General features: G+C 40.8%; 1 protein-coding gene across 1 annotated transcript in view; it reads left to right on the top strand.

Moving 5' to 3' along the window:
- Positions 1 to 23,872, top strand: part of ST6GALNAC5 (ST6 N-acetylgalactosaminide alpha-2,6-sialyltransferase 5) — a 73,170-nt gene extending 49,298 nt beyond the window's left edge. Inside the window, exons 3-5 of the mRNA XM_086617285.1 lie at positions 10,774 to 11,183; positions 16,530 to 16,637; positions 23,641 to 23,872. Coding sequence (XP_086473411.1) covers positions 10,774 to 11,183; positions 16,530 to 16,637; positions 23,641 to 23,872 — 750 coding nt within the window. The remainder of the gene's footprint in view (positions 1 to 10,773; positions 11,184 to 16,529; positions 16,638 to 23,640) is intronic.
- Positions 23,873 to 24,692: the final 820 nt, after the last annotated feature.

The following is a 24,692-nucleotide window of genomic DNA, read 5'->3' as shown; positions in this document are numbered from 1 at the left end:
CTGGCCCTTCTGCTGCAGGGTGAAGTGATTCTGAGGGCTGTGCACTAAGACAGGATGAACCACCTGGTCACATCTGTTCAGTGGAATGAAGCAGTTACACCTTATGGGTAGCTGGTCTTCCTCTTTTTAATTCTTTGATGAAAGATTCTGATAAAAAAAAACCCTGTCAACACTTCAGTGTTTCTCCCCTACGAGAAGAAAATACTCTGCCATCTCTCCTGAGAGTAGAAATTGTGGCTCTAGAGAGGTCTAGGTTTGTCAAAAATGCTGTTTAGGTGGGTGGGCATTATTTGGGGCAGTAAGCTGGAAAGATGACCCACATGTCCAGTGCTTTAGAATATGCCTGTTGCTCTGAAGAACCTGCTTGACAGAAGTTTCTTCACATGAAGCAAGAATCCTGGGCTGCAGCCAGGCGTGGTACAGAGACCCGAAGAGCAAACACTGGTTACAGAATTTAAAATTTCCTGCTGACAGGTACCTGTTAGAAGTCAAGGCATTCAGTAATGGTGATTTGAAACAACGAAAGATTAAGAGATACTTTGAAAAACCTCTGCAGCCTAGTACTTCTTGGTCATGCTGCCATGTTCGCCTATTCATTCTTCCATGAGCACCACCACTATCACCTATTTTACTGTAGCATTTTGGGCTGAATTTGATACACCTTCAGTGTCACTAAAGAAAGCAGTGCCATCCACCTATCTTATTCTTCTTCTGCCTTGGTTTTACTTCTGTTTGCTTCCTGTTCCCATTGTGAAATGGATCCAAGGAATGATCCAGTGAAATATACTCCCCCTCCAAGGCAGGAAGAAGTGAGTGGGAATTGCTTAATGTCACTACCAGGTAAAATGCACTTCAAATGACACATACATCACAGCCAAGGAGTGCAATTGAGAACTAGTAATGTAAAAGGAAAAGCAGATGAAGTTTATAAAGCACCCACAAATCCCCTGGGACTCTGGTACTCTGCATTTCACCTCTTTGCAGGAAGGTTTCACGTCTGCTGCTGCTTACTAAATGATGATTCCTTTTTTCCTGATATCTGTAGTATCTCTTCTTAAACTTACCTCTTGCATCCTCATTATGGCACACCCTTCTACACTTCACATTCCTTGTCCAAATGCATTGGGTAACTGTGGATTTCATTTCTCAATTTATAGATAAGCTTCATCTTTAAGCAAGGGATATTACTGAAGAGTGTTAGCCAAGTGCTTGGGAATCATACTTCACTCGAATCAGTTCATGGTAAATCATAAATAAAAGCATTTGTGTGCCACAGCCACAAGAGATGGCACAATTATACATGTCTGTGAAATACACAGATATGGAAATAGACATAACTCTACTTCTAGCAAGGTCAAATCCCCTCTCTCCCTGTAATTAACTGGCTTGCTATCAGCTCTTTCCTGGCTCAGTTTTTCAAGGACTCTCTCTTCTCATTCCCCTTGCAGCTCAGGGTACCTTCCTCTGAGAGAGACCTTCCTTTCTCTCCAGCCAGCCTTTTTTTCTGGTTCCTTCAGAGATTCCAGTAAACCTCATCCTTTTTACCTGAAGTTATTTACCCCTAATTTACTCAGAAGATAGTTTCGACGTTCTGCTATAAATTGAAGAGCATCTCTTTGGAGAAGCAATGCCACGTTGGCAGACAGAGTGCCATCTCTTGCATTTGATTGTCTAATTAACCCTTGATGGTAGATGCACTTCAGTGCTAAATGTTTCCATCCACTGTTTAATTTCGTATTAACCTGCACACTGACAATTAGACTCGATACAAACATCCTGATCAGATAACTATGTTTATTTGTTTATTTTTGTCTCCTGATCAGGACTGTGATAATAGTAAACAATTGGAGAGACATGTTTGGGATGCTTGAGATCCTTTAAAAAACAAGACCCAAAGAGCTGACCCCTGAATTCAAAAGATTATTTTTCAAATTTAGTCGTAGTCCAAAACCAGTTAAAATTGTAGTGATACATAGTTGCAGATACAGATTTTAAAACATCTGTCTTCAAGATGTTTTCTTTTCACCTGGTTTTAGTCCAAAACTGAATATACAAATATTTTAGCCTAAAACACGCTCTCTTTTTCTTCTCTACATATGTGCATGGGAGAAATTCCCAGTGACTTTCTGCGTCCTGTAGCTATGAAATGTTTTGACCAGTTTTGCTGCCAGTACCAGTTTCCAGCATCTGTCTTTAGTGTCAATATGCCAGTGATTATGGAGGCTACCTTGGGATCTTGCTGCAGAGGTGGTACAACTTTGTATATTGTCAAACCTGATACATCCTCAGAAAAATATTTTAAAATCAGACGTGGTATCCTTTTGCAAAAAAAATATTTTTAATCTGCTTTCGTTTCCTAATTTCTGATGTGCTTTCAACTCAGAGGGACAGCAGTAAGAGCATATAGAGCAGTCTGGGTTAATATCAAATAAGCTGATGAAGATTACATGGAGGTAGCCACAAGAAAATCAAAAGGCCTTAGAGAAAATTGTGAGGCTGAACATTTTTGACAGCTTTTGAAACAAAGACCTTTGAACAAAATTTTTGAACAAAGACCTTTTAAAGGAATGAGAAGCCTTATATTTATTTCAGTCTACTTCAACAAGGTAAAGAAATACAAGACAAAATACATTTTAGAGAAAATTCTCTATGGGTTCATTACTTCTTTCTAACCAGACATTTGGTCTTAAATTTCATCTGGCCTGTTCTAGGGGCTCTGTGCCGTGTTGAAGTTGCCGTGTTAAAAGTGAGTGCCATTGGAAAGGCTTGCCTGTGTCCTGACAATTGGTATCACATTTTTGCCTTGCAGCCGTAACGGTCACAGCGAGAGTTTAGAAGCATTTGGACGAACCAAGTAGTGTCACAGAAAGCAGCAAGTGGTCTAGTTTGAAAACTTCGGTGCAGACTTTAAGGATCAGTGATTCTTAGCTGTGAAGCTGGGTTAGGTTAAAAAAATGACCCTGTAAAACTTGAAGCTCAAAAAAATCTCGCACAACCATGGCAGGTGCAGAGAGAGCAGCTGAGGGCGTATTTCCATGAAGCATTTAAACTGGAAAGAGTTGCCAAAACATACCAAAGCAGATGAGAGAAGTTGATGTGAAAACTTGCTGAAGCAAAACCCAGGTTGTCCAATACCTTTTCTATAGACTGTTGACATAATTCCTGTTTTTTCTGACACCTCAGTGATAACAATTTGCATAGTTAAGACACCACGCTTGTGGCTTTATTGCATTTTAGCGCAAGTACTTTAGCTGCAGAACAAAAGGAAAGCAGCTTGATGTAATACGGATGTCTATTTGCACTCCTTTTAAGATAAACATTAGGTAATAACCATTTCTTTAGAGCCTGTATATTGTTCATATGATTCTCTCTCTTGTATAGCAGCTCATGTTCATCAACATGATACATTCCTGCCTGATTTTCCAGTTCTCTCTTTCATTGAGGATATTCTTTTCTTTCTCTGATTGCTTTTTCGTCTTAGACCATTACTCTAGTTGATAGCTTCAGGTTATCATTGTATCCTATCTCCCTCTCCAATAAGCCTATGATTGATACTAATCTTCCTCATGGGACACATTTATAGGATGCAGGATGGAAACTACTCTCTAAATCTTAGCTTTATATGTGCTGACAATTTGCAAGGTTGCACCTTATATTCACTTCAGGTGGCTTAGGGGAAAACATCAGCACCTGGTAATCATGCTTCTAAATAAGAAGAGAAATGTGCTCCATATACTAAAAGTTATCTTGTTGTTCAGTCTCCTGTGCTGCTTCTGCTTCTATTTGATGTAACTAGAAGGGGCTCGGTTTCCATAGGTGGTCAATGTCCTGTAACCAAACTCATGCCTTTTGTTTCCAGCGAGAGGAGCCATATTTTAATTAATTTAATAGAAGCTTTGACTAGCAGGCAGTCCCCTGAAAAAGAGTTAATGTGCCGGAAAACACTTCGCACAAGCAGAAGACTCTTCATTGACTAATGTGCTTAGCGGTACTTCTTCTAAGAAAATTATCCCAGTGAAAGCTTTATGGAGTGCATTTGTTTTTCTATTTTTCTTTTCATAATATAGCCTCATGGTTTGAAATTGAATTAGGTATGTCTAAGGACCTTTTGAAAATAGAATTATTATATTTTTACTACATGTTTTGCAGATACCCATCAGTATAGTATCATGGAAAAAAAAATATTCCTTTTCTTGGAGGAATAAAGCCTAGGGCGCTGTGATCACTAGTGTGATGAATGCATTTGCTGAAGTTTGGCTATTTCACTGTTACTACTTATCAAATATCTGAAGGCAGTGTCCAGTTATATAATTAACTCCAAAGAATCAATGGGAAATGAAGATGCTAATGTTTCCACAACATTTGCATATTCAAGCTCCACAGCCCAAGAAACAAAGAGAAGCAATAAGAAATTAATTTGGTATATCTTTTATCTTTTTAAGCAGACATGCATTTATCTTTATGAACAGACTTGCCAGACCTTTTTTGAATTGCAAAGTTTAGTGGCAAATGCTTGTTATTTGGATTTGCATGAGGATTAACAATGTTGGGCAAGTGGTATCTCCTAACCCTTTCTGTTTACTTGAGTGGTACCAGTCACTGGGATAGAGCTTTCAAGGCAATCAGTGCTTTTAGTTCAGTGGACAATGCAGTTTGTTTTCATGGCAGATTCTCTAATGTTCCAAAAGTCTAGTTCAACAAAAATTATAAATATGTTTGCTCATAGGATTCCCCCCCCCGCTTCTTTAGAGCTCTCTGTACCTGCTAGCATAAGTGTTAAAGAATGAAAATTTATGAAACTTGAGGGGAAAGTCTGAGCTGGCATGCATAGTGTAGAAATTAAGCTACACTCCCTATCTGAACATGCGTGTGAAAATGTCATGGTCAAAGCAAAATTATGTCTTAGATCAGAACTTGGCACCACCAAATCAAAACTCCCAGAGACTCGAAAAGGGTGTGTACCCAGCAAGTTCTAGTTGGTTGAAGTTCAAAACTCTCTTCACACTTTAAATGTTTCAGTCTGTTTTTTGTTCCAGCTTTTTATACACAGAAGTGTTACCTAAAATATCCCAATATGCATCTGAATAATTTTTACTGTTCAGAGAAGACTAGTTTGAGAGCATCATTGCATAGTGTGTCAGGTAGATGGGACTTGAAAAATACCAAAGCAAACTCTTTGTGCTTATATGTTCTTTCATTTTTAGTTCTTTTCATATTACTATGAAAGCACTGTTCCAACACCTATATATTACAAAGCAGATATTGCCAGGGAACTTGCATTATTTTCACAGGATCATGTCTCCTGGAGTACTTGCATTGTGGATGTCACTTCTGAAGTGCACAGAAGTGTACTTCACTAATGAGACAGTTTGAGCCCCACAGCTTGCTGCATTGACTTACAGAACAGAAGTTACTTCTTAAATGCAAAGCTTCAGGGTTTCTATTCTGCTATAAGGTAATTGTTGGGAATTTCTCAAAGAAAAGCAGATTTGGCCTTAAAATTGTCAGTCCTCCAGGAAAAATATTAAGGAAGGAGGCACGCTGATACAAACAATATGTATATCTTGCTCATGAGGGACAGACGTAGTGGCAAGAGAAGCTTTTACCTGGAGCAGTGCTGAGTGACAGGGGCTCACAAGAGCTGGAACAGCCTTTGTGGTGTACCAGCAATGGGCTGGGGATGTCTGGAGCTCCTGCAGAGGTTGGGGTGCCCACTGTGACAGGGGATTGTCCTTGAAGCCTTTGGGAGAGGAGAATTGGGAAGGAGCAGCCAGCCTAGGGGAGCAGCGGTCCCAAGCCAGCAGCTTGTCAGAAACCTCAAAGCTGCTCAAGGCTACAAGAAAGTAAAAAGTTACAAATGAAGCTGCCAGGGCAAAATATGATATTACTGGCAATGCATTAATTACTCACTGTTGTTGCCCGTGGCTGATGACCCAGCAATCAAGAACAAGCCGTAAGTGATAAATTACACTGAACATGAGATGAACACCAGGTTCATTAAACATCACGTGTGAAATGCTGATTAAGTTCTGTGCACAAGGCAAGGAGCATAAAAAGCAAATACTGAGCTAACGTACAGTGAGTGTCACAAGGTGGCTGTTGTGCTTAGACCAGGCACAATGGGCACTAGGGAAGGGAGATGGGCAACTCCTGCCCATGAAATTGTCTGCTTTATTACAAAAAGAGAAAGCTAGACTGCTCTGGAGTAAGGTCACTTTCTCCTGAACAAGCAAGGCTGTCTCTTGTAGTGTATGTGTGCACTTTTTTAACCATTAATATAGCCTTATGCTGAATTAATTCAATTGAAAATGGAAACCGTTTTGCTTTCCTGTACATCAGTTGTCTTATTTCTACCACTGTTTTTATTTAGTGGTCAGTTTGGGAGCTCTTGCAGAGGAGGTGGCTGGTTCCCTGACACGGTTCAGGTAGCTAACACAGAGTGAAGAAGCCCTATAGCTTTTCATGCCAGATCAGACAGGAGACAAGCATGCTGACGGTGGCTAACGAAATGGTGTAGAGTTGTTGCAGTGCAAGAGGAAACGTAGCTATCAAGTATCTTATTGATATTTTGCACTTTCAGTCTCAAATGCTTAGCTAAAGGTCATTCATCCAAAAGGAGTTTGGGTATTCTGTAACCTTTCTCGGTCTCTCTTGCTCTCTCCAAATACACTTTGAAGTCATCTGTAATATTTGAAGATGTATCTATGAGGAACGTTGGTCTTGATGAACTGACAGGTGGTCTTTTGCTGCTGAACTCAGTAATGAGCTGTTCTTTGCTCCAGAAGATTTTTTTTTTTTCCCAGTTGGCCAGGTCATCATTGCCCAGATAAAATACTCTTTTTCTTATTTATAGAAGGGAAACTTTTATACTACTGATAATGGAGTGATCTGAACCCAGGGATCTTGAAAGTAGGTCATTAAGTACTCACTATAGGAAAAAGCGTGTTTTCCAGTGTTCCTGATTTTACTGGAGGGAATTGTCTTGTTTTCTAAATCTTGGCTTTAAAATCCAAAGGCTTTTATAAGCAAAAAATGCTGATCATTTGATTTCATCACAAGGAAAATAATTATATCTAAGAGTAACATATTTTGAATTGGGAATAAAATTTTTCCATTGATTTTTTTTTTTTTTTGAGCAATAAAGTGTCTGAAAATAGCATTTTTCTATCATTGGCCAACATAGATTTTAAAGTCAATAATAGAGCAAATTGCCTTGAAGTGGAAAATACACAAACAACTGTGGCATTGTTTTTTGTTTCTGTTTGCCTGTGTGTTGGCATTAAACAAATCAGGTCTATGTGCTGTAGCAGCAGTACTTAGTGGGCTATAATCTATGGAAGTGAAAGTTGCCAGGTGTCAGTCTGGCCCATGGTGTGTGAGGATGCACCCGTTTGTTACGGCTACTGTGGTACTGCTGTAGGTTTTACCAGAACCTAGCAAGGTTCACCTGCTCCTTTCAGCCCCTTGGGATAGCCCATCTATCCCAGAAAAGCACCAGTTGATTTTGCCATCTTTTGGGATTCTAACACTGTGAGCTTGCTCTTTTGTAGCCTCGTCTGTCTCTCTCCCCCCCCAAATGTATTTTTAGGTGACCAGAACTGAGAGGTAATTTGGGCGATTTATTTGGCTGATAGTTGGCTCGTTCACTACGTGCCCTGAGAATTGATATGACTGACTCGTGTCGTAGAAGTAGCCACGTGCTCTGCCGCGTAGTGCAGTTCAGGTACACGGGAAAATGTGGCTGGTTTCTGACAACGGGTACCATTAGATGTCAGTGGCTTTCACATGCGTTATATGCTACATTTCCAGATAATTAATACAGATGCCATAAAACTCACCTACTTCTCACCCTATCCCTTCTCTGGGCATTTTGAAGCAAGGCTTATAAGTAAGGGCCGCATCGCCTGCCTAAAATATAACTCATATGTCATGGCTTTGCTTTTTTTTGGTTTGCTTTTTTTGGTCCAAGTATCACTGTAATAATTACCGTAACAGAGAGCTTTCTGTGGAGTTAATGTTCTTCTGGCTTAATGGCCCCTGGTTATTCTCAGGCCATCAACTTTTCCCAGCTGGTCATCAATCCCAAAGAACTGCCTCATGCCTCCATTATTATTGCTTAAGTAGATGACATTTCTGGTGCAACCGCTGCCTCCCAATGAGATGATATTACAGCCAATAGCTTTTTTTCCCCCTTGCTTTCAGTATTGTCAAAGCATTATGAACAGCTGGTATGAGAATGTTGTGGCTGTTGGCTGTGAATTCCTCTGACAATTTTTAGGTGCGAGGTTTGTAGATTTTGACGGAAAGAATCTGAGTGAGGGGACTGAAAATGACTTGCCCGGAGCCAGCTACATGGGCTCAGCCTCCATGCATCATTCAAGAAGTAGCTGGGCAATACCTGAATGTTTCAGTCCAGAGACTTTCTCCCAGAAGGAACAGTTTTCAAACAAGATCCGTGACAGATGTTTTGGGGAGTGTTAATGTTTATCATCTAGCAAACGCTGACATCCCCTCCCTCCCCAAATTTCCATAGCTCCACTGATGGGTGCCCTTGTTTCCTAACAATTGATGGATTCTCTGGCAGACTTTTAAAAGAAGCAAGAAAGTTGTAGCCCAGTAGGCCAGAAACCAGCAGAGATTATTTAGGTGAAAGTGCCTTGCTATGTGGGTATTCAAACCCATGTGAGTCAACATTGGGGCTGACTACATTTCCTTTAACCTCATTAGCACTTCATCTTGCTTTCCCAAGCATGATGGTGGAGCAGCTAGTTCACCTTAGAGCCTTTTGCTAGGTAATTCATCAAAGTGGCAGATGAAAACTTAATAAAATGCATGTAAATACTGCATTAGGAACCTCGGCTCACAAAGGCATCAACATTTTTACTCATATCATTAGCTCTGGATTACAGTCCGTAGATGTGAAAGAAAAGGGACTTTGTTGTTTGGGGAAGATGGCGACACAAAGCTTACTGGTTGTATCGTTATGCAAAGTTTATGGTTTAGGTATTTTCTCTTTAATAAAAAGCAAGTCATTATTCATTAGGTATTCTCTTAGAAAAAAAGCTCAGACTGCACTGACTTACTACCTTCAAAATTAAAAACAAGTTAGTTGCTTAAGTAAAATACCCCCTTCAAATGATAGAGGCCAAAACATTCCCAAACGGGACTGAGATGATCTCAAACCTAGGTTATGTCTTCTTTTCAGCTTTAGTTTTAAGCTGTGCCTTGTAGCACGCTGATTTAGTCGTTTGATTCCTATATACATGTGGTTGATACTAAGTGTAATTATATGTCATCAATTTCTAGTAAACCCACCAAGTTACGCCTGGAGACATGCTCGCTGTGTTTGTAACGGCATGAGCAACGAGCTGCCATGGGGAGCCACAGGGTTCGATCTCAAGGAGCTGAGGCCCTCGTCGTCAGAGATGGGTTTATATTGCCAGCGCTCTTCAGGGCCAACAAAAACTGTCTCCTCCTTGGTGTGGCACAGGATCAGGCAGTGCCACAGTGCAGGAGATGACGGCTCTCAGCGTGTTGTGTGTCTGATTTGGAGCCTCTGGAATTAAAGAAGCCTGTTGTTACTCACCAGGAAGGTTTTGGAAAGCCATTCTTTATAGTTAAAGATGAAAACAAAATTCTGATAGACAACCTTAGGCAAGAGGATCAGTAGCTCAAAATGATCATGGACCAAAGTAGCCTTCCAAGGAACTTCAGACTGGTGAGCAACCAGTTCAGTTTGTTTGCCTTTTTTTTTTTTTTTTTGCAAAGAAATGTTAAGATACACACTCTGTATGTTCTATAATCTGATGTTACTGGTCTTAAACGCTGCAAGATACTGTTTCATGGAGGGCCACCCAGGCACACCTCCAGTCTTTACTGTCTGGTTTATTGTATTCTTGTTAGAAATTAGCACTTTGGGGATACTGTTAGTTAACCCTTTGCCCCTTTCTAGTTCTTGTGCTGAGTAGCAGACACATTTAGATACTCCTCTTACTGATACTTCAGCAATATGATTTATAATGTGTTTTCATTTTCATGAAAGCTTGTTTTACTCCCCTGATTCCACCAGGTCAGATGCTCACTGAACAGGCACCTCTCGTTCCATTTTACTGTGTAACTTTTAAACATGACCTGACAAGCTAGAAAGAGTTCAGTGCACTAACTCACTGTCGTGTAAAATATACACAGACATTAATGACCAGCTCTGACTGTTGAACCACAAAAGAGGTACAAGAGCATTACAGTGGTTATGGCACCAACTCGGAGATGGCAGGGAAAGATTGGACCAAGGTATAACTCTCTTCCCTTAGCAAAATGTCCTGACACCAAGGTTGCAATGCTATTCACACTTGTGGTTATGAGGATTTACAATTGATTATTTTCTGCCAAAAACTAGAAGAATAAAAATATTCCAATTATAGCTCTTCTATGGCAAGTGGAAGAAGTAAAATCCTATGCAGCTGGGAGCAGTATAGAAGCTGTTATGATTACTGTACATGACACAGCAGTGGAAAGGAGGATTTAAACAGTGCTCTTAAATCCACAGAGGAACATTGAGAACTGTACACCCATACCTCATTCTCCCCATCTACACAATGTACAGGTAATGTGTCCCCAGTTATTTGAGAAGACTGCTGGGGGAGATTTATGTAAAATCCTCTCGAGATTTTTGCTGTAGAATATGCCATGTATATGTAAAATATAGTTATCGAACAGTGAATAGTGACTGGGATGACGTTTACAGCTAATTTTGAAGTGTCTTTGTCTTTGCAGCCTTTAAAAATGCACTGCAAGAGTTGTGCATTGGTGACCAGCTCTGGACACCTTCTGGGAAGTAAACAGGGTGACAGAATCGACGAGACAGAGTGTGTAATACGAATGAATGATGCACCTACTCGAGGTTATGGAAAAGATGTTGGAAACAAAACGAGCCTTCGAGTCATTGCACACTCCAGTATTCAGAGGATTTTGCGAAATCGCAACGAACTCTTAAACATGAGCCATGGTGCTGTGTTTATCTTCTGGGGTCCAAGCAGCTACATGAGGAGAGATGGTAAAGGCTTGGTGTATAATAACCTGCAGCTGATGAATCAGATACTGCCTCAATTAAAAGCATATATGATTTCTCGCCACAAGATGCTTCAATTTGATGACCTGTTTAAACGGGAAACTGGGAAAGACAGGTGAGAACTTATGTGAATACATTTGGGGGATGTCATATAGTAATAGAATAATGTAGTTTATATATACCAATTTCAGATCTGCTCAGAGGGACCATCACCCCATTACATCCTCTGCCTCATGAGTTGTAATAGGGTATGACATGCCAAATAACTTCACTTGTAACATAAGTAAAAAATATGCATCACAATAATTTGCATCAAGTATTGCCTCATGAACTGAGAATACCAGAATCTGGATGTACTGTTTATACAGCCAAGGAGGCAGGAGCTGTTTAAATCTCACTTTGGGGTAATACACTTGAAAGTTTTTTTACCGATTCTGAAAAATCAGAATGGATAGGTTATGTTTTCTTATAGAAGAAATGCCACCATTCAGTGAATTATAATAGCTGTTTATTGAATTTAAGCATTCTTGGAACACTGCAGCTGTGAAGCTTCTTGTAAAACAAATAAACATTAGTCATACATTAGGTGCTTCAGAACAGTTCATCTCATATTTCCAACTGGGAGAAGGAAAGTTATTATGACAGTTACATCTTCATGAGACTGTTTATGACTTGTAGGCTCATCTTCCAATCAAATTTTTAATAAGTGACCCACTGCAGGACTTGAGCATTTTCACATATAATGTTTGAAAACAAGCATTTAAACCAAAGACTTTGTAGAAAGAAATAAATTTATTTTTAATGAACTCCCATTTTTTACTTATTAAATATGCTGCTGTAAAAATGGAACAGGGTTCCCATGTAGGTACAAATGAAGAGGTAACTCAGGGTGAGGTTTTCTGTGCACACTAAAGCTTGGAGCTGGGCCCCATCCTCTTGTAAACAGGGAGGACTCAAGAGCAGGGATTTTGTTTTCTGGGCTGCACAACAGAGACAGAACCAGTGTTAGAGGAGACCGTTGTGTCCTCTTAGCTGACGGCGACTGTATCTTTGCTTCACAGTTGCTGCCTTTGTCTGTCATACCCCCAATGGTTTGCTTGCAGACCTCTGTTCAGTTACAGTGGATCAAACTTTGTATCTGAGTTCTTGATGGACTCACACTAGAGCACACAGTAACTTGGTCAGTTTCTTACCATTAAAGGTCCTTTTCTTTCATCCTCAAATCGTTGCTTCTGAGTCTCTGCGAGAAACTCTGCCTCTGCCAGAACGAGAAGGAAGTATAACGAGGGGAGATACCCTGCCAGATCTGATGTGTCACTGTCTTTTCCAGGTTTGTTCACCCAGAGTAGAGCGAAGTGAGAAGGTGAATTAAGCACTTGAACTCTTCAAGAAAAGGATTATCTGTATGCCCAGTATTTACAAAGGCATGAAAGTTAACAAAGCTGTAGTTGCACTGTAACATGGGCCACCATGAGCCCTGAAGGTCAGGCCCTGTACAAGGAATGCACGCTGCCACCTCCTTTCCTGGATTACTCTTCCAGTGTAAGACCGCATGCAGTCCCCGCTTTTGAGGAACAATTCACCTCCTCTGCTTCAGTCTGGCCAGTTCTGCCATGGGGAGCCAGGGTCCCGTTCCTTTCCTGACACTTGCTGTGCAGCTTCAGTTCTGCATCACCCATCTGGAGCAGGAGGCCAAGAGCTGTGCGTGTGATGAAGGCGTTTCTCTTTCTGCACAGATGCCAGGCTCAGTCTTGGTTCCTGAAATATCCTCAAGGCATTTCAGACATTAATGACATTGTAACAGGTTTATAGTGGACTCAGTCATGGGCACCCTGAACTCCCAGTGTGAATCAAGAGCACTTGGATGCTAGGAAAATTCAGCCTCCAGAACAGGTCCTGTTGCTTTTAAGGAATTGCAGGCTCTGCTGTGTATGAACCGCTCCTTTAGAGGGCACATACAGCATACTTGAAGGACTAAGAAGATTAAAATGGGAGATGAAAATAAATGAATAGGCAGCACAGAAAAGGAGGGGGAAGATGAAAAGAAACACTGGTAGGAAAGAATTTGTAAGGGAAAAAAATTTATGTAGCTATGGGGGCAGGAGCAGAACATCGTACAGCCTGGAATGTCACTGTAGCCTGGGAGGTTTCTGCTGAGCTCTTGACATTAGTGCCTGCAAAAAAACAAAGGAGGGAGAGAGAAGCCTGATTGCAAGGTTGCAATAATCAAACCATTATTTTCTGTCTTGAAAATGATGAGAAAAAAGGTAATTGGATGCATTGTGCTTTCTGAAAAAAAAAAACCAAACCACATCTCATTTCGAAATGAAGGGAAACCTTCAGAAAACATTGCCAGTTAAATAGTATGGTGAATGACAAAGGCTGCAGAGCAATATACTTGGTATTATAAAGTAACTGTACTTGAAAATAACTTTATAATTGAATAAGGGTACATTAAGAAAATATGATTCAGAACCAATATTATAGTAATTAGATAAAGGAAGCATAAATGAAATAACTGCAGGAAGAGTATTTCCATAGAGATTATAAATGAGATTTTGGTGGAGCAGAAAGGCCTTTAATTGTAATTTGGTGTGCACTACAGAATTATCAGCACAGTGTGTTAGTTCATCCTATAAAAGAATATCTGATAATTTCCCCTAATAAGCACATGACAGTTCTTCATATTCTTTCATTACAGCTGATTAGGTATAAAACCAGTATTATTTGTTGGACTCTTACTCAGATCTTGTATGAAAAGGCAGGACACTCTAACTCTGTTTCTATATTGCTGTCCTACAGACCTGGTATTTAAAGAGGCCAAAGTGGTACTTGAGTAAGTTTTAAAATTTTTATTTCATTGTTTAGCTTTTATTTAAATTTATTCTCCTATTTATTGCAAACACTAAATTACAGCATAAGTGTGTGTAAGCAAAAAGAAAACTAACCTAGCAGACACAGCCTAGCTGGGTTGCCTGACCTGTGCAAAGCCCAGCCACTTTGGTCATGGTCTAGATATAACGACTTCCTCGGTTTTGGAGTGTACTAAGGTCTTCTGCACCTAAAACAGTGGCCTTGTGCAAGCTCCAAAGTACTCTTAGCCTGAACATGTTCCTGAATTATCCAGTGATCTATAGGCTCAGAAACTCTCAAGTGGCAGGAAAGCAGTTTTTAGATTTTTTGCTAGCTTTCCCTTCTCTCATCATTTTGAGCCAAAAATTATTATTTACTGTTTTGTATTGTTGCAGTGCCTGAAGACCTTTGCTGAGCTTATGACCCAGCTATGACATTGTGACAAATTGCACTATACCCCCCCGAGCTTAAGTGCAAATTCAGAAAATAAATAAGGCCCCATAATTGGAACTAATGAGATGCTTAAATCATGTTATTCTCCAAATGCTAGCTTAGCCTGAAAGAAGCTATACGTCAGGAGCAGTAAAAACGTGCGTTCCAGGAGTTCATACGTTACCAGGTGACCCACAAAGGACAGGACAAATTACCAAGGCTCCCCAGCATCCTTCAGGCATTTTTGGTTAAAGAATTCTCTTATATTTAGAAGTACCTTTTCAGCAGCCAGCACTGATACCAACACTTTTTTTTTTTTCCTTTGCAATAGTCTAATTCACTGAGGAAACGGGAATCCTTGGTACAAGGCATTCCTCAATCTGACAGTGCTCAAAACCTCTCCCTCCGAGTGCCCCATAGGTGACCTACCTGGATCCGACTTGTTCAGCATTAGGTTGGGAAGCTGCATGGTGGGCTCCTGCCCGCTGAATGACACAGTAGTGATTGCTGGCACTTGCTTGCAGTGGCTGTTGTGGCTTCAGGTCCCTGCTTCCAGGACTGTTGTGCATTCCGCTGTCACTGAGTAAACTGTGAAAGATGGCCTTGGAACTGGGCACAGGACCTGGGATGCCCAGGTGACTGCCCTGATGAGAACCTCATGTTCTCTGCTGCACTTTTTTGGGGAGCTGCAGAATTTCACAGGTGTCAGGTGGATGTAGGTGTGGTAGAATAGGGCTGATGTAAGTTCTGCATTAGTACAATCTGACACAGCACACGAGCCATCCGGAGCCTGCACGTGCTCTCACATTGCTTCGGCTTCAGTGAGAGTTGAAAGGAGAGCCAGTCACTGTGACAGGCTGTCATCAGGCAGCTGAAGCATTTTTAGGACACAGATGACACAAACTTGAACTTCTTCCTGCAGGACTTTTCTAGATGAGTGAAGAGCCATTAGGGAGACCTGCTGTCTCCTTCTTTTACAGTATTTGAAGGAAGAATTTTGAGTGAACTTCTTTTCTCCGGAGCAAATACCTGACTACGTCCCTCCATTTCTAAGAGAGGTGCCTGACTGGGTCCTGGAGGACTGCCCCTAAATATGCCTTTATGACACCTTTAAGGTGTGCTTCTCACTGGCATTTCCTTGACCCTCCCATTCCAAGACTGACAGCTCTCCCCAGGCATAGGAACAGTGCAGGAACTTAACAGAGGACTGGGACTTTCAGTGCATGTGCCCAGCAACCAGTAACCATTCTAGTACCCAGCACTTACAGATGAACAGCAATGACAAGCAAATGCTGGAAAGAGGAAACGTTACTGTTGACATTTTGCAGATAAGAACCTGTGATACAGCAGAATTTAAGCACAGCTTGTAAATCTCTTACATCTGTGAGCAGTTACATGGAGATATCTCCTATTTTGCATAAATAATGCTGAGATCAGTTGTGGTTTTTTAAAGATTTCTCCCAGCCTGCAGTGGTGGCCAGGAAAGGAGCTGCCTTTGAGGGCTCCCCTGCAGCACTGACATTCATATTCAAAGGCCCCGCCAGGCAGGGATGGGACTTAGGGCAGGCAGAGGGATAGCATCAAGGATGGTGGTTTCCCCAGCTGGCTATGGGACAGGTATAGCTGCAGCTAAGAGTTCCCTGCCAGCAGTCACAGTGAGTGGCTGGGAGCTTCTAGAAACCAAATAATGGATGGGGTGGGAGGAAGGATGGTTAGACGCAGCACTATAGGCCAGGCCTCGCTGCAGCAGACAGGCTCCTTTGTATTCTCTGGGAGGCGGCATTTTAAGCAGCCCTCTGCATCCCCCGTGATGTGTCCTTCCGAGCACTTAGTGTGTAAGCTCCATTAGGTGATTACGGATGGGTATAGATTACTAGCAGAAGAATATAAATATAAGACATGAAGTTTCAGTCACTTAAGGTAAACTTAGCAAAAGGTCAGCTAAATATTAACATTGCTGTGCCCAAAATTAATTACAGCAAGGGCAGTTTCTGCATAGATTAGTCCACTGACAGAAGACACTAGCAAAATCATTAGAAGATGAATGAGCAAAGTAGTGTTGGGTGCCCAATGTTCATAACCTTTCCCAAGAATGAAAAAAAATGCCCAGAAATAGCTTCAGATATCTCAAGAATTATTTGTCAGCCTAGAAACTTAATTATGTTTTTGCTTTCAGGAAGATATCCAACACTTGGCTTAGCACGGGCTGGTTCACAATGACTATCGCATTAGAGCTCTGTGACAGGATAAATGTTTATGGCATGGTGCCACCGGATTTCTGCAGGTACGATTTTTATTTTGGAACCATTATTAGCCAACAATGTTGAACGTTACAGATAAATATCTGAATCTTAATTTTTTTTCTCTGCAACATGTCTTTAGTCCACTTAAAGCAATTAATTACCATGTGCCAAGATCTGATTCTGAAAACAAGAAACAGCATTTAATTATGTTATATAAAATATTTAAAAAATTTGTTTGTAGCATGGGAGAATTAATCTGTCTTGTTGGTTTCTTTTAGTCTCTGAATATTTATCAGCTAAAAGTAATGCAATAATTGGCATGAAATTAATCTGAAAAAAGGAGTATTGGAAAACATTAATTTCTTTTTAAAGTTTCTCCCCAGTTAATAGAGGAACAAAGTTCTCACAGCGACTACCTTCTAAACTGAACTTTCTATGCAACTCAAATTAAGGTTGTATCTCTGTCACGTGAAATCCCAATCATTCAGGAAACTAGCTTCCTAAATAATCCCCACCAAAAAAAACCCAGAATTTGGACCTGCAGAATAGGTGATCGGTCCTGAGGGATAGAGGGAAACAGTCTGGAGGACTTCTGGTACTGGAGCAAAATCACGTTAGCCACATGATGCAAAGCACTGATCCATTGCAAGTTCATACAAACTTGTTTTACACGTCAGCAATCATTATGCTGACTTCAGTATCACCTGTCCCTCCATTACTAAGCCTCACTCTGGCCTTTCAGAAACATGTAGTTATGTGCCCACACCTCGTCCCGATCCCACTCGCACCCTTAGGTGACCCAGCAACACACAGAGCTGGTACTGGCAGTCTGTGATGGCAGCACCAGTGTAGTGTTTCATCACCTGCTCATGAGTCCCTTTCACTAAGAAGTACTTGCTTGAATTTTCCGTTGCAAATCTAGTGCTCTCACTGAAGTCTGGTTCATTGACTAATTCAAGATGCCTTTCAGGGGCAAGGGGAGCAGGGCTGCAGTGACAGGTGAGCTCATCTATCAAAGAACAGACTTTCTCCTGAACATGGAAAAAGATCATTCAGGAATCTGCATTTGTCCTGAGCACATAGTAGAAATCCCTGAAGAAATTACAATATAAAATGTCAACGCTAAATTCCACTTTGTAAGAATTTCCACAAACTATAACAAAACACTGATGATAAATGCTGTGATGTACTGCCAGATTTCATCATGAATTCTCCAAGGAAAATAACAAACTAGATCAGATATTCCAGACAACATAAATACCTCCCACAGCACAGCATTTTGGTTCCCCTGTCATTTCAGTTGGCCAAGACACACTTCTTCAGTTTTTGTAAGTGGCTGGTCTGTCTTACTCCAGAAGTGGCAGTATTCCAGTGGCACATGGAAGTAATTCTTAAATAAACTGCAGAAGACAGCAATTCACTGTGAAAGAGTGCTCAATCCTAACTTTTCAGGCAAAGTCAGATTAGCTTGGATAGATATACTTCATTAAAAAAGCCAACTGTTTTTAAGAGAGGCTAAAATTGTCACCAAGACCATAGAAAGGCTTTCATAGAATTGATGAACTGAAATCAAATGGATATAATATTAAATTATAACACCAGAAGGGCTGTAATCAATCCTACCATTGATAGGTGTGATAATGCTTACAGCCTGCATAAAAAAAAAAAATAAATCTTAACATAAAGGTACACTTACTTGGTCATAAAAAGGCAAAAGGTCATTTCTGAATCAAAAGAATATAAAGTGTCTTTACTTCAGGTTTGTTGCCAGATGGTGAAGGGGAAAACTGTAGATGCCACACCTGGAAGAAGCCACGCATGAGGATCTATGAAAGGAACCTCTTGCTATAAGTACAGTTAACCACCTTAGTTTGCTCTTCAGCCAAGATGGTATAGCTACTTTAGTTGCTGTGCAGTTAAAGAATCATTACAATTAAAAAACAAACAATCTCTTATTTCTATTCAGAGTTAATAACACCAAATTTACAACTTCAGCAGATACCCATTATTTTTTAAATATTAATTTGTGGAGTAAGTAATGAGTGTGGGTGATCACTGTCCTGGAACTAAATCAGTATCGCATCTGTAACGTGAAGGACATCTCAAAGGTACCATGAATATCACACTGTTGATTCTGCTTCAAATTATTGGCTTAAGATCATTAACCAAACTGCTTCCCACCCATGCAGGAAAAATAGTCTAGCGAAGGAGTCTGGAGTACAGACTAAAAGATTTGTCACTGTAATTGCAACAACGTGTTTTAGATTCATTTCTATTTACTGTCACTGGACATTGATTTTTATAGCTGAACTGGAATTGGTGGCCTGATTATTATAAATTTCTAGTACTTTTCAGCAAAGCTCTATGCAATATTGAATCCCTTTACTCTGCTACATATTTCAGCTGTAGTAAGGGTTAACGGCTTTGATATCGCTCTCATGCTGTTAAACACATCCGACTTGCACATTCTAGAGCAAGATGAAAGCTTGTGCTCCCGTGCGTGTTGCAAAGGTTTTGGAGAGCATGTGCACCTCTCGCTCTTTTGTCACAAGACAGACGAGCCATCTTGATGAATTTCTTCCAGTGCCCAAGGATCCAATCCTAGCCTTTGCTGGAGCAAACTAGCACCCCAGATGGGAAGCATTTCCTTCTCTGAGCTCCCTTTGGCAGCCTGCCGTATGCATGGGACTCACTCCTGAACTGGGACATAAAGGATTTTTCCTCTTGCCTCCCTCCATCAGCAGCCAGACTGTGGTGCACAGAGAGCAAGAGACAAGCCTTACGGAAGTTTGTAATAACTCCAATCCCAGTCCACTGGAATATCGGCAGCAGTGAGCGGTTGGTTCCTTGTAGATCTCTCTGGGTACTCATGCACACAAGGAAAACTCAGGGTGTTGGTGAGAAGAGCCCTCTTTAACCCTCCTCCTCTTCATGGGCCTTCTGGAACACACTGAAACTTAAAGCTTAATTCTGAGCCTTATTTTAACTAATAGGAATAATTTTTGCTCCAATTATGGAGCCAGATCATTTTCCTCTAAGAATCCTTGTTTGACTGTCAGGCCATTTCCCATCTATGATAATTTGCCTGAAAATTGGCATTTGAAATCCTTTAATTTATTCCTGTGGGTACAGCTTTTAAATCTAGTGTTTTCTTACCTCCCTCTCTGCACTGTCCATTGCTTTAAAACGAGCGCAAAGATGCAGTTGTTGCTGGTTACATTTGCTGGGGCTTATGAGGGGTTGAGGGAAGAAGGGGCGCTCACAGGACTGTAAACTGGATGGGAGGTAAGTCGTGTCCTTTGGCCCATATGCCTGGATCTCACCTCGTTACCTTAACAACTTAATAACAAAATGCATAAATGGTTTGGAAAATAGGGCTCATATGGAGGTCAAGGAAATGGGAACCTGGGAATAGAAGGCAAAAAATTAGGCAGAAATCTTCATAGCCCTGGCTCAGCACCTTGCCCTTCACTCGGCATGTTAATGACACTTTATTCACCCTTCAGGACATGAATTATTTTACAAAGCGTGTGAGTACATAGTTTTAGCAGGTTGATTTATAACAGCTCTTCATTGGTAAAGGAAGAGCTTGACCAGAATGTGATGTGGGCTGGCCTTGGTTTTCCGCCTTGTTTCTTTAGAGGCAAACACTGTTTGCTGTATTTTCAGCTTTCACTGTGGGCGGATACCATCTGTGGGAAAATGTGCGCTGAAGTGGCAAACAGAAGATGACTGACATTGAGTACAAGCGCTTACACGGGTGCTGCGCTGGCAGGCTATGCGGCAGGAAGTATAGGATATTTTACAGAGGAACTTTCCTAGATTCCTCCCAGCTGTGATATTAATATGCATGCAAAGTCTGACAAAATACTGATTAATGTCCAGCATCAGTCAGTGATAAAACAGCATCTGTTTTAATGTTAATAAATGAGGTGGCAAGCAATTTCCGTATAGAAATTACTCATGCATTTCATTTGCTGGTGACACAAGCTAATTGCAGAGTCAGAAGATAACGCAGTACAGTTAATTTGGGTTATGGTGTAGTTACTCAAGCCAGAGTTCAAATCCAAACCTTACCAGCATGCAATCTACAAGAATCCAGAACTCCCAGGAAAGGAGAACAACTTCAGACAAAACATCCTACGCACGTACCTTTCAAAGTTCCTAAATCCAAAATATGACATTTGGAATTTAGCCTCAAAGCCTCAGTCAGCTGCAGAATAGTCTTGGAGAGGTCTAAAGCCACCAGCATTTTCATTTTCGCATTGAATTCATCTCCAGTTCAGCCAGTAGACCTGCACACAAGCCCTGACAGCAACCATCAGGAGATGCCTGAACATGGCAGGGTGCTCAGACTGCACTCCTCTGCCTCCCTCACCTGCCATGCCCTGTGCAGCAGGTGTTTCTGGACTGTTTCTGATGGGACATTGCACAAAATACAGTGACCAGTTATGGCCTGGAGCTAAGGGCATCCACTTAGGATACTCTGGTGTTAGCTCAGAGCCTTTGATGTAATGTAGAATCCCTGTCTTCAAAAGGGAAATCCCTTGCTAAAATATGCACTGGTAGAACACTGATAACACAAGAGATAAAGTACTTACCAAGAGGTACAGGCTTCAAAATGTTGCTTCAAAGAGGTAACAGAAGAGTATAACTGTAGGTAAATACTAAGTTAGCAGAGCAAGGGAGAAGAGAGGGGACCACTACCAAGCTTTCTCTCCTTCTTCTCTCCATGTGATCTACCTAGCCCCTGTACCTGTATTCTTTGGGTTTTATGTGGAGGGAAAAGGGGGGAAAGAAAAAAAAAAGCCACCATTCCTACAGATCGTCCATGAGAAATCCGATTCCAGTTATTGCTATCATCTGTTAATAATTTCAGCGTACAGCAAAGGAACAGACACACAGCAATTATCTTCCTGCTTTTTGCTCTTCCAGTTCATGCTCTGCGAACCCAACTCTGGCCTTCATGACAAAAGGGGTGGGGTGGGGCAGTAAAGGAGGATCCCAATCCAATCTTCCCACAGTCCTCCCAGAGGTTCAGCCCCACTGCCTCGCAGGTGCACTCTGCAGTACTGGGCCCTGAGCAGTTTGCTTATTTCTGCTGTGACTGCATTTGTTCAAAGTCTGATGGAGACACGATTTTAACTTTAATCCTCACTTTAAAGCAGCAGATCCCCACCAAGCAATACAAGTTTACCCTCGAGAACACAAGAGTAAAATCCAGCTTCAGTGCAGAAAGGAAGACCAGTCTAAACAAGAGGCAGAGGCCTATTTGTTTAGTAGTTAAGAAAAAATAAATCACATTAAAATGTATCCTGCTAGATTTACAGGAACCATACAAATGATTCATTGAAGAGATTATAATAAGAGGTCCAATGTATCAAAAAAGCATGTGAAAAATTAACTGAAGATGGAGATCTAATAGTTGTAGCTAAAAAAATACTAAATTTCTATGAAGGGTATTTTTTACATTACAAATATGTTTTCTGTAGGTAAGGTATTGAAGGATTTCTTTTCACTCTCATGTATTCCAGTGAGAATATATACAGTAAATTCAGAATCCATCTTATTCTAGAAATGTAATTTTATTGTTATTCTGGTCTTGTAAGATTGATCGCCGTGTTGTGTTACCAGGAAGCTCGATTGATTGAATTAAAACGTTAATCTAAGGCACAAATGGAAAGCAGCAGGAATATCATACATTACCGCTGCATATACAATAGGATAATGGCAAAACAAGAAAAATTAGAGAATTGCATAGGTGACAGAATTACATAGTAAAAGTAATGACCAGGACAGAATACTGACAGATTGTGGATGCATTCAATTGAAAGTGAGCTTAAATATCAGCTCTTCAAAATGAAAATAATCAACTCAATATTAGAGCTGCCAGCTCTGAATCTGCATGAGATTTCTTGCTCTGCACTAGGGCCCCGTTCTGCTCCGGCTTTAACACAGACCGGTTCCAAGGCGTCACTAAACGGCAGTATTTGGATTAACTTTTCCGACACTACAAAACAGTTTGTTGGCAGCAACTATGGAGATTGGTACAACTGGGTTATTCTGCCTGGGACAGCTCTCTCTCCTTGGATTTATGACAGAGGTGGTTGTATGAGTTCTTGTCAGCCCAAAACGCCTGTGCCCAAAGTAAAAACATAATGGGTACAGTTTAACGTAGAGAATAAAAGAAAAATCAAGCACTCTGGCTTATTTTAATTATAATACAAGTAATTTGTATTTGTATTATAATTAAATTTGTAATATTTGTAATATTTGTTACAGAATGTAACATCAAAACATTGAGGTTAGAACTGCTAAAATGAACTTTATCCTAAATATCTAATTGGTCTTTGGCGTATCCTACGTGTCACCACATAAGCACTGCATCTCCGGCTCGTTAATGCTGATGGGCTCACAAGGTCAGATGGATACTATGGGTGAACTGTTTTAATTTTTAGCTTAGATACATGAAAGTTGCTATTGTAAAATCAAAAAGAACTCATTTGTGCATCAGATGTTTCCTTATAAACCCAGCATCAGCACGCTGTAGTACTGCCCTGGCATGCAGATAGGCTCACTGAAGTTGAGAACCTTGTGCACCACGCTGGGAATGTTCAGCTGAGCTGATGTGACACAGATAACCGCCCCTCTTCTATCCTCCCCTTCCCTTTCTTCCCCCAGTTCAGTAAATACCTCTGCAAGGCTTTTTACAAATCACAATCTAGATATAAATCTCTTTTAAGCGGTTTGCTTCAAATTTCAGAGTAGTAACGCAGCCCTGCAGCACTCTCCCTTGTTTTTGAGCTACTACTGTCCTTTATTTAACTGGGAGGAGGAGATTAAAGCAGAGCAATAAAAAGAGCAAAGAAAACACCTCTGCCCCATTCCAATGTATTAAATATGCAAGAAGAATACAGCTACCTAGAAATTTGGTTTAACTGGAAGAAAAAGTGGATTTGAGCCCATCAGCTTATTAAAGATAGCATCTTTTCATTCAGTAAAAAAGAACATCTCGGGCTTCCATCTATTTTCTTTCTTCCACAGGGATCCTAATCACCTTTCAGTACCTTACCATTATTACGAACCTTTGGGACCTGATGAATGCACAATGTACATTTCACACGAGCGGGGACGAAAGGGCAGTCATCATCGGTTCATCACAGAGAAACGGGTGTTTGAGAACTGGGCTCGGACATTCAATATTCACTTTTTCCAACCAGACTGGAAGCCAGAACCAGTCGCTGTAACTCACCCTGAGATTAAGCCGGTAGTCTGAGGGACGAACGCGCATGACCGTGATCACAGTCACCCACTGTGTCAGCCTGCGGGTGTTGGACCTTCCGGGACAGCAAGGCAATCGAGAGGTGAAGGGTGGCAGGACTTGCAGGTGATAACTGCAACAACTGTCAGGAAGTTACGATGAAGGAGCAGAGCGTATCACGAGTACTTTCTGTCCAACTGTGTGTTATCCAGTACATAGCCTTTTTGGCCATCCGACTTCCTGTATGCGTATGTGATGTGTGAAAACAACTTGGGTATCATTAACGGGACGGTTAATTCATTATGGTTTTTTAAAGTACGATGCCGCTGAATTTTCATAGTGAAAACTTAGGGTATTTATTTAATGGAGGTTTTTATGCAACCTAGGCCAGTATTTTTCTAATTCACAGCTACGTGGTTGTTGATCTTTCATAATCTTTCAAATCCAAAATTAATACTGCTGATGGTTTGAAAGGCCTAGCTTTTTATTTATGAATTTTGTTTGAAAAATATGATTCTATATAGCATGTAATTAATATTTGATCTGGAAACATTGCATTTCTTTTACAATTTTTGGGCTCCATTCCAGCCTAAAGCCTTTAACAGCAAGAATGGTCCCATGTGCAGGTCTAGCTAACTTTACATTCTGACATCTCATGTTAATATGAAAACGGTACTGAAAATTCTGTTTGATATTAATGTGCATTCGCTGCTGTGCTATCAAGCTGCTGTTTTTTAATTAGGGGTGGGAGGAAGGAGGGCGAAGCTTATCCAAAAAAGTCACTGTCTATAGCAGCATGCTTTGAGTGAAGAGGAGACCAGCTAAGGCTGGAGGG

Source organism: Tauraco erythrolophus, chromosome 10, assembly GCF_009769465.1.
Source record: "Tauraco erythrolophus isolate bTauEry1 chromosome 10, bTauEry1.pri, whole genome shotgun sequence".
Lineage (NCBI taxonomy): Eukaryota > Metazoa > Chordata > Aves > Musophagiformes > Musophagidae > Tauraco > Tauraco erythrolophus.
This window is presented reverse-complemented; position numbering and strand designations above follow the sequence as displayed.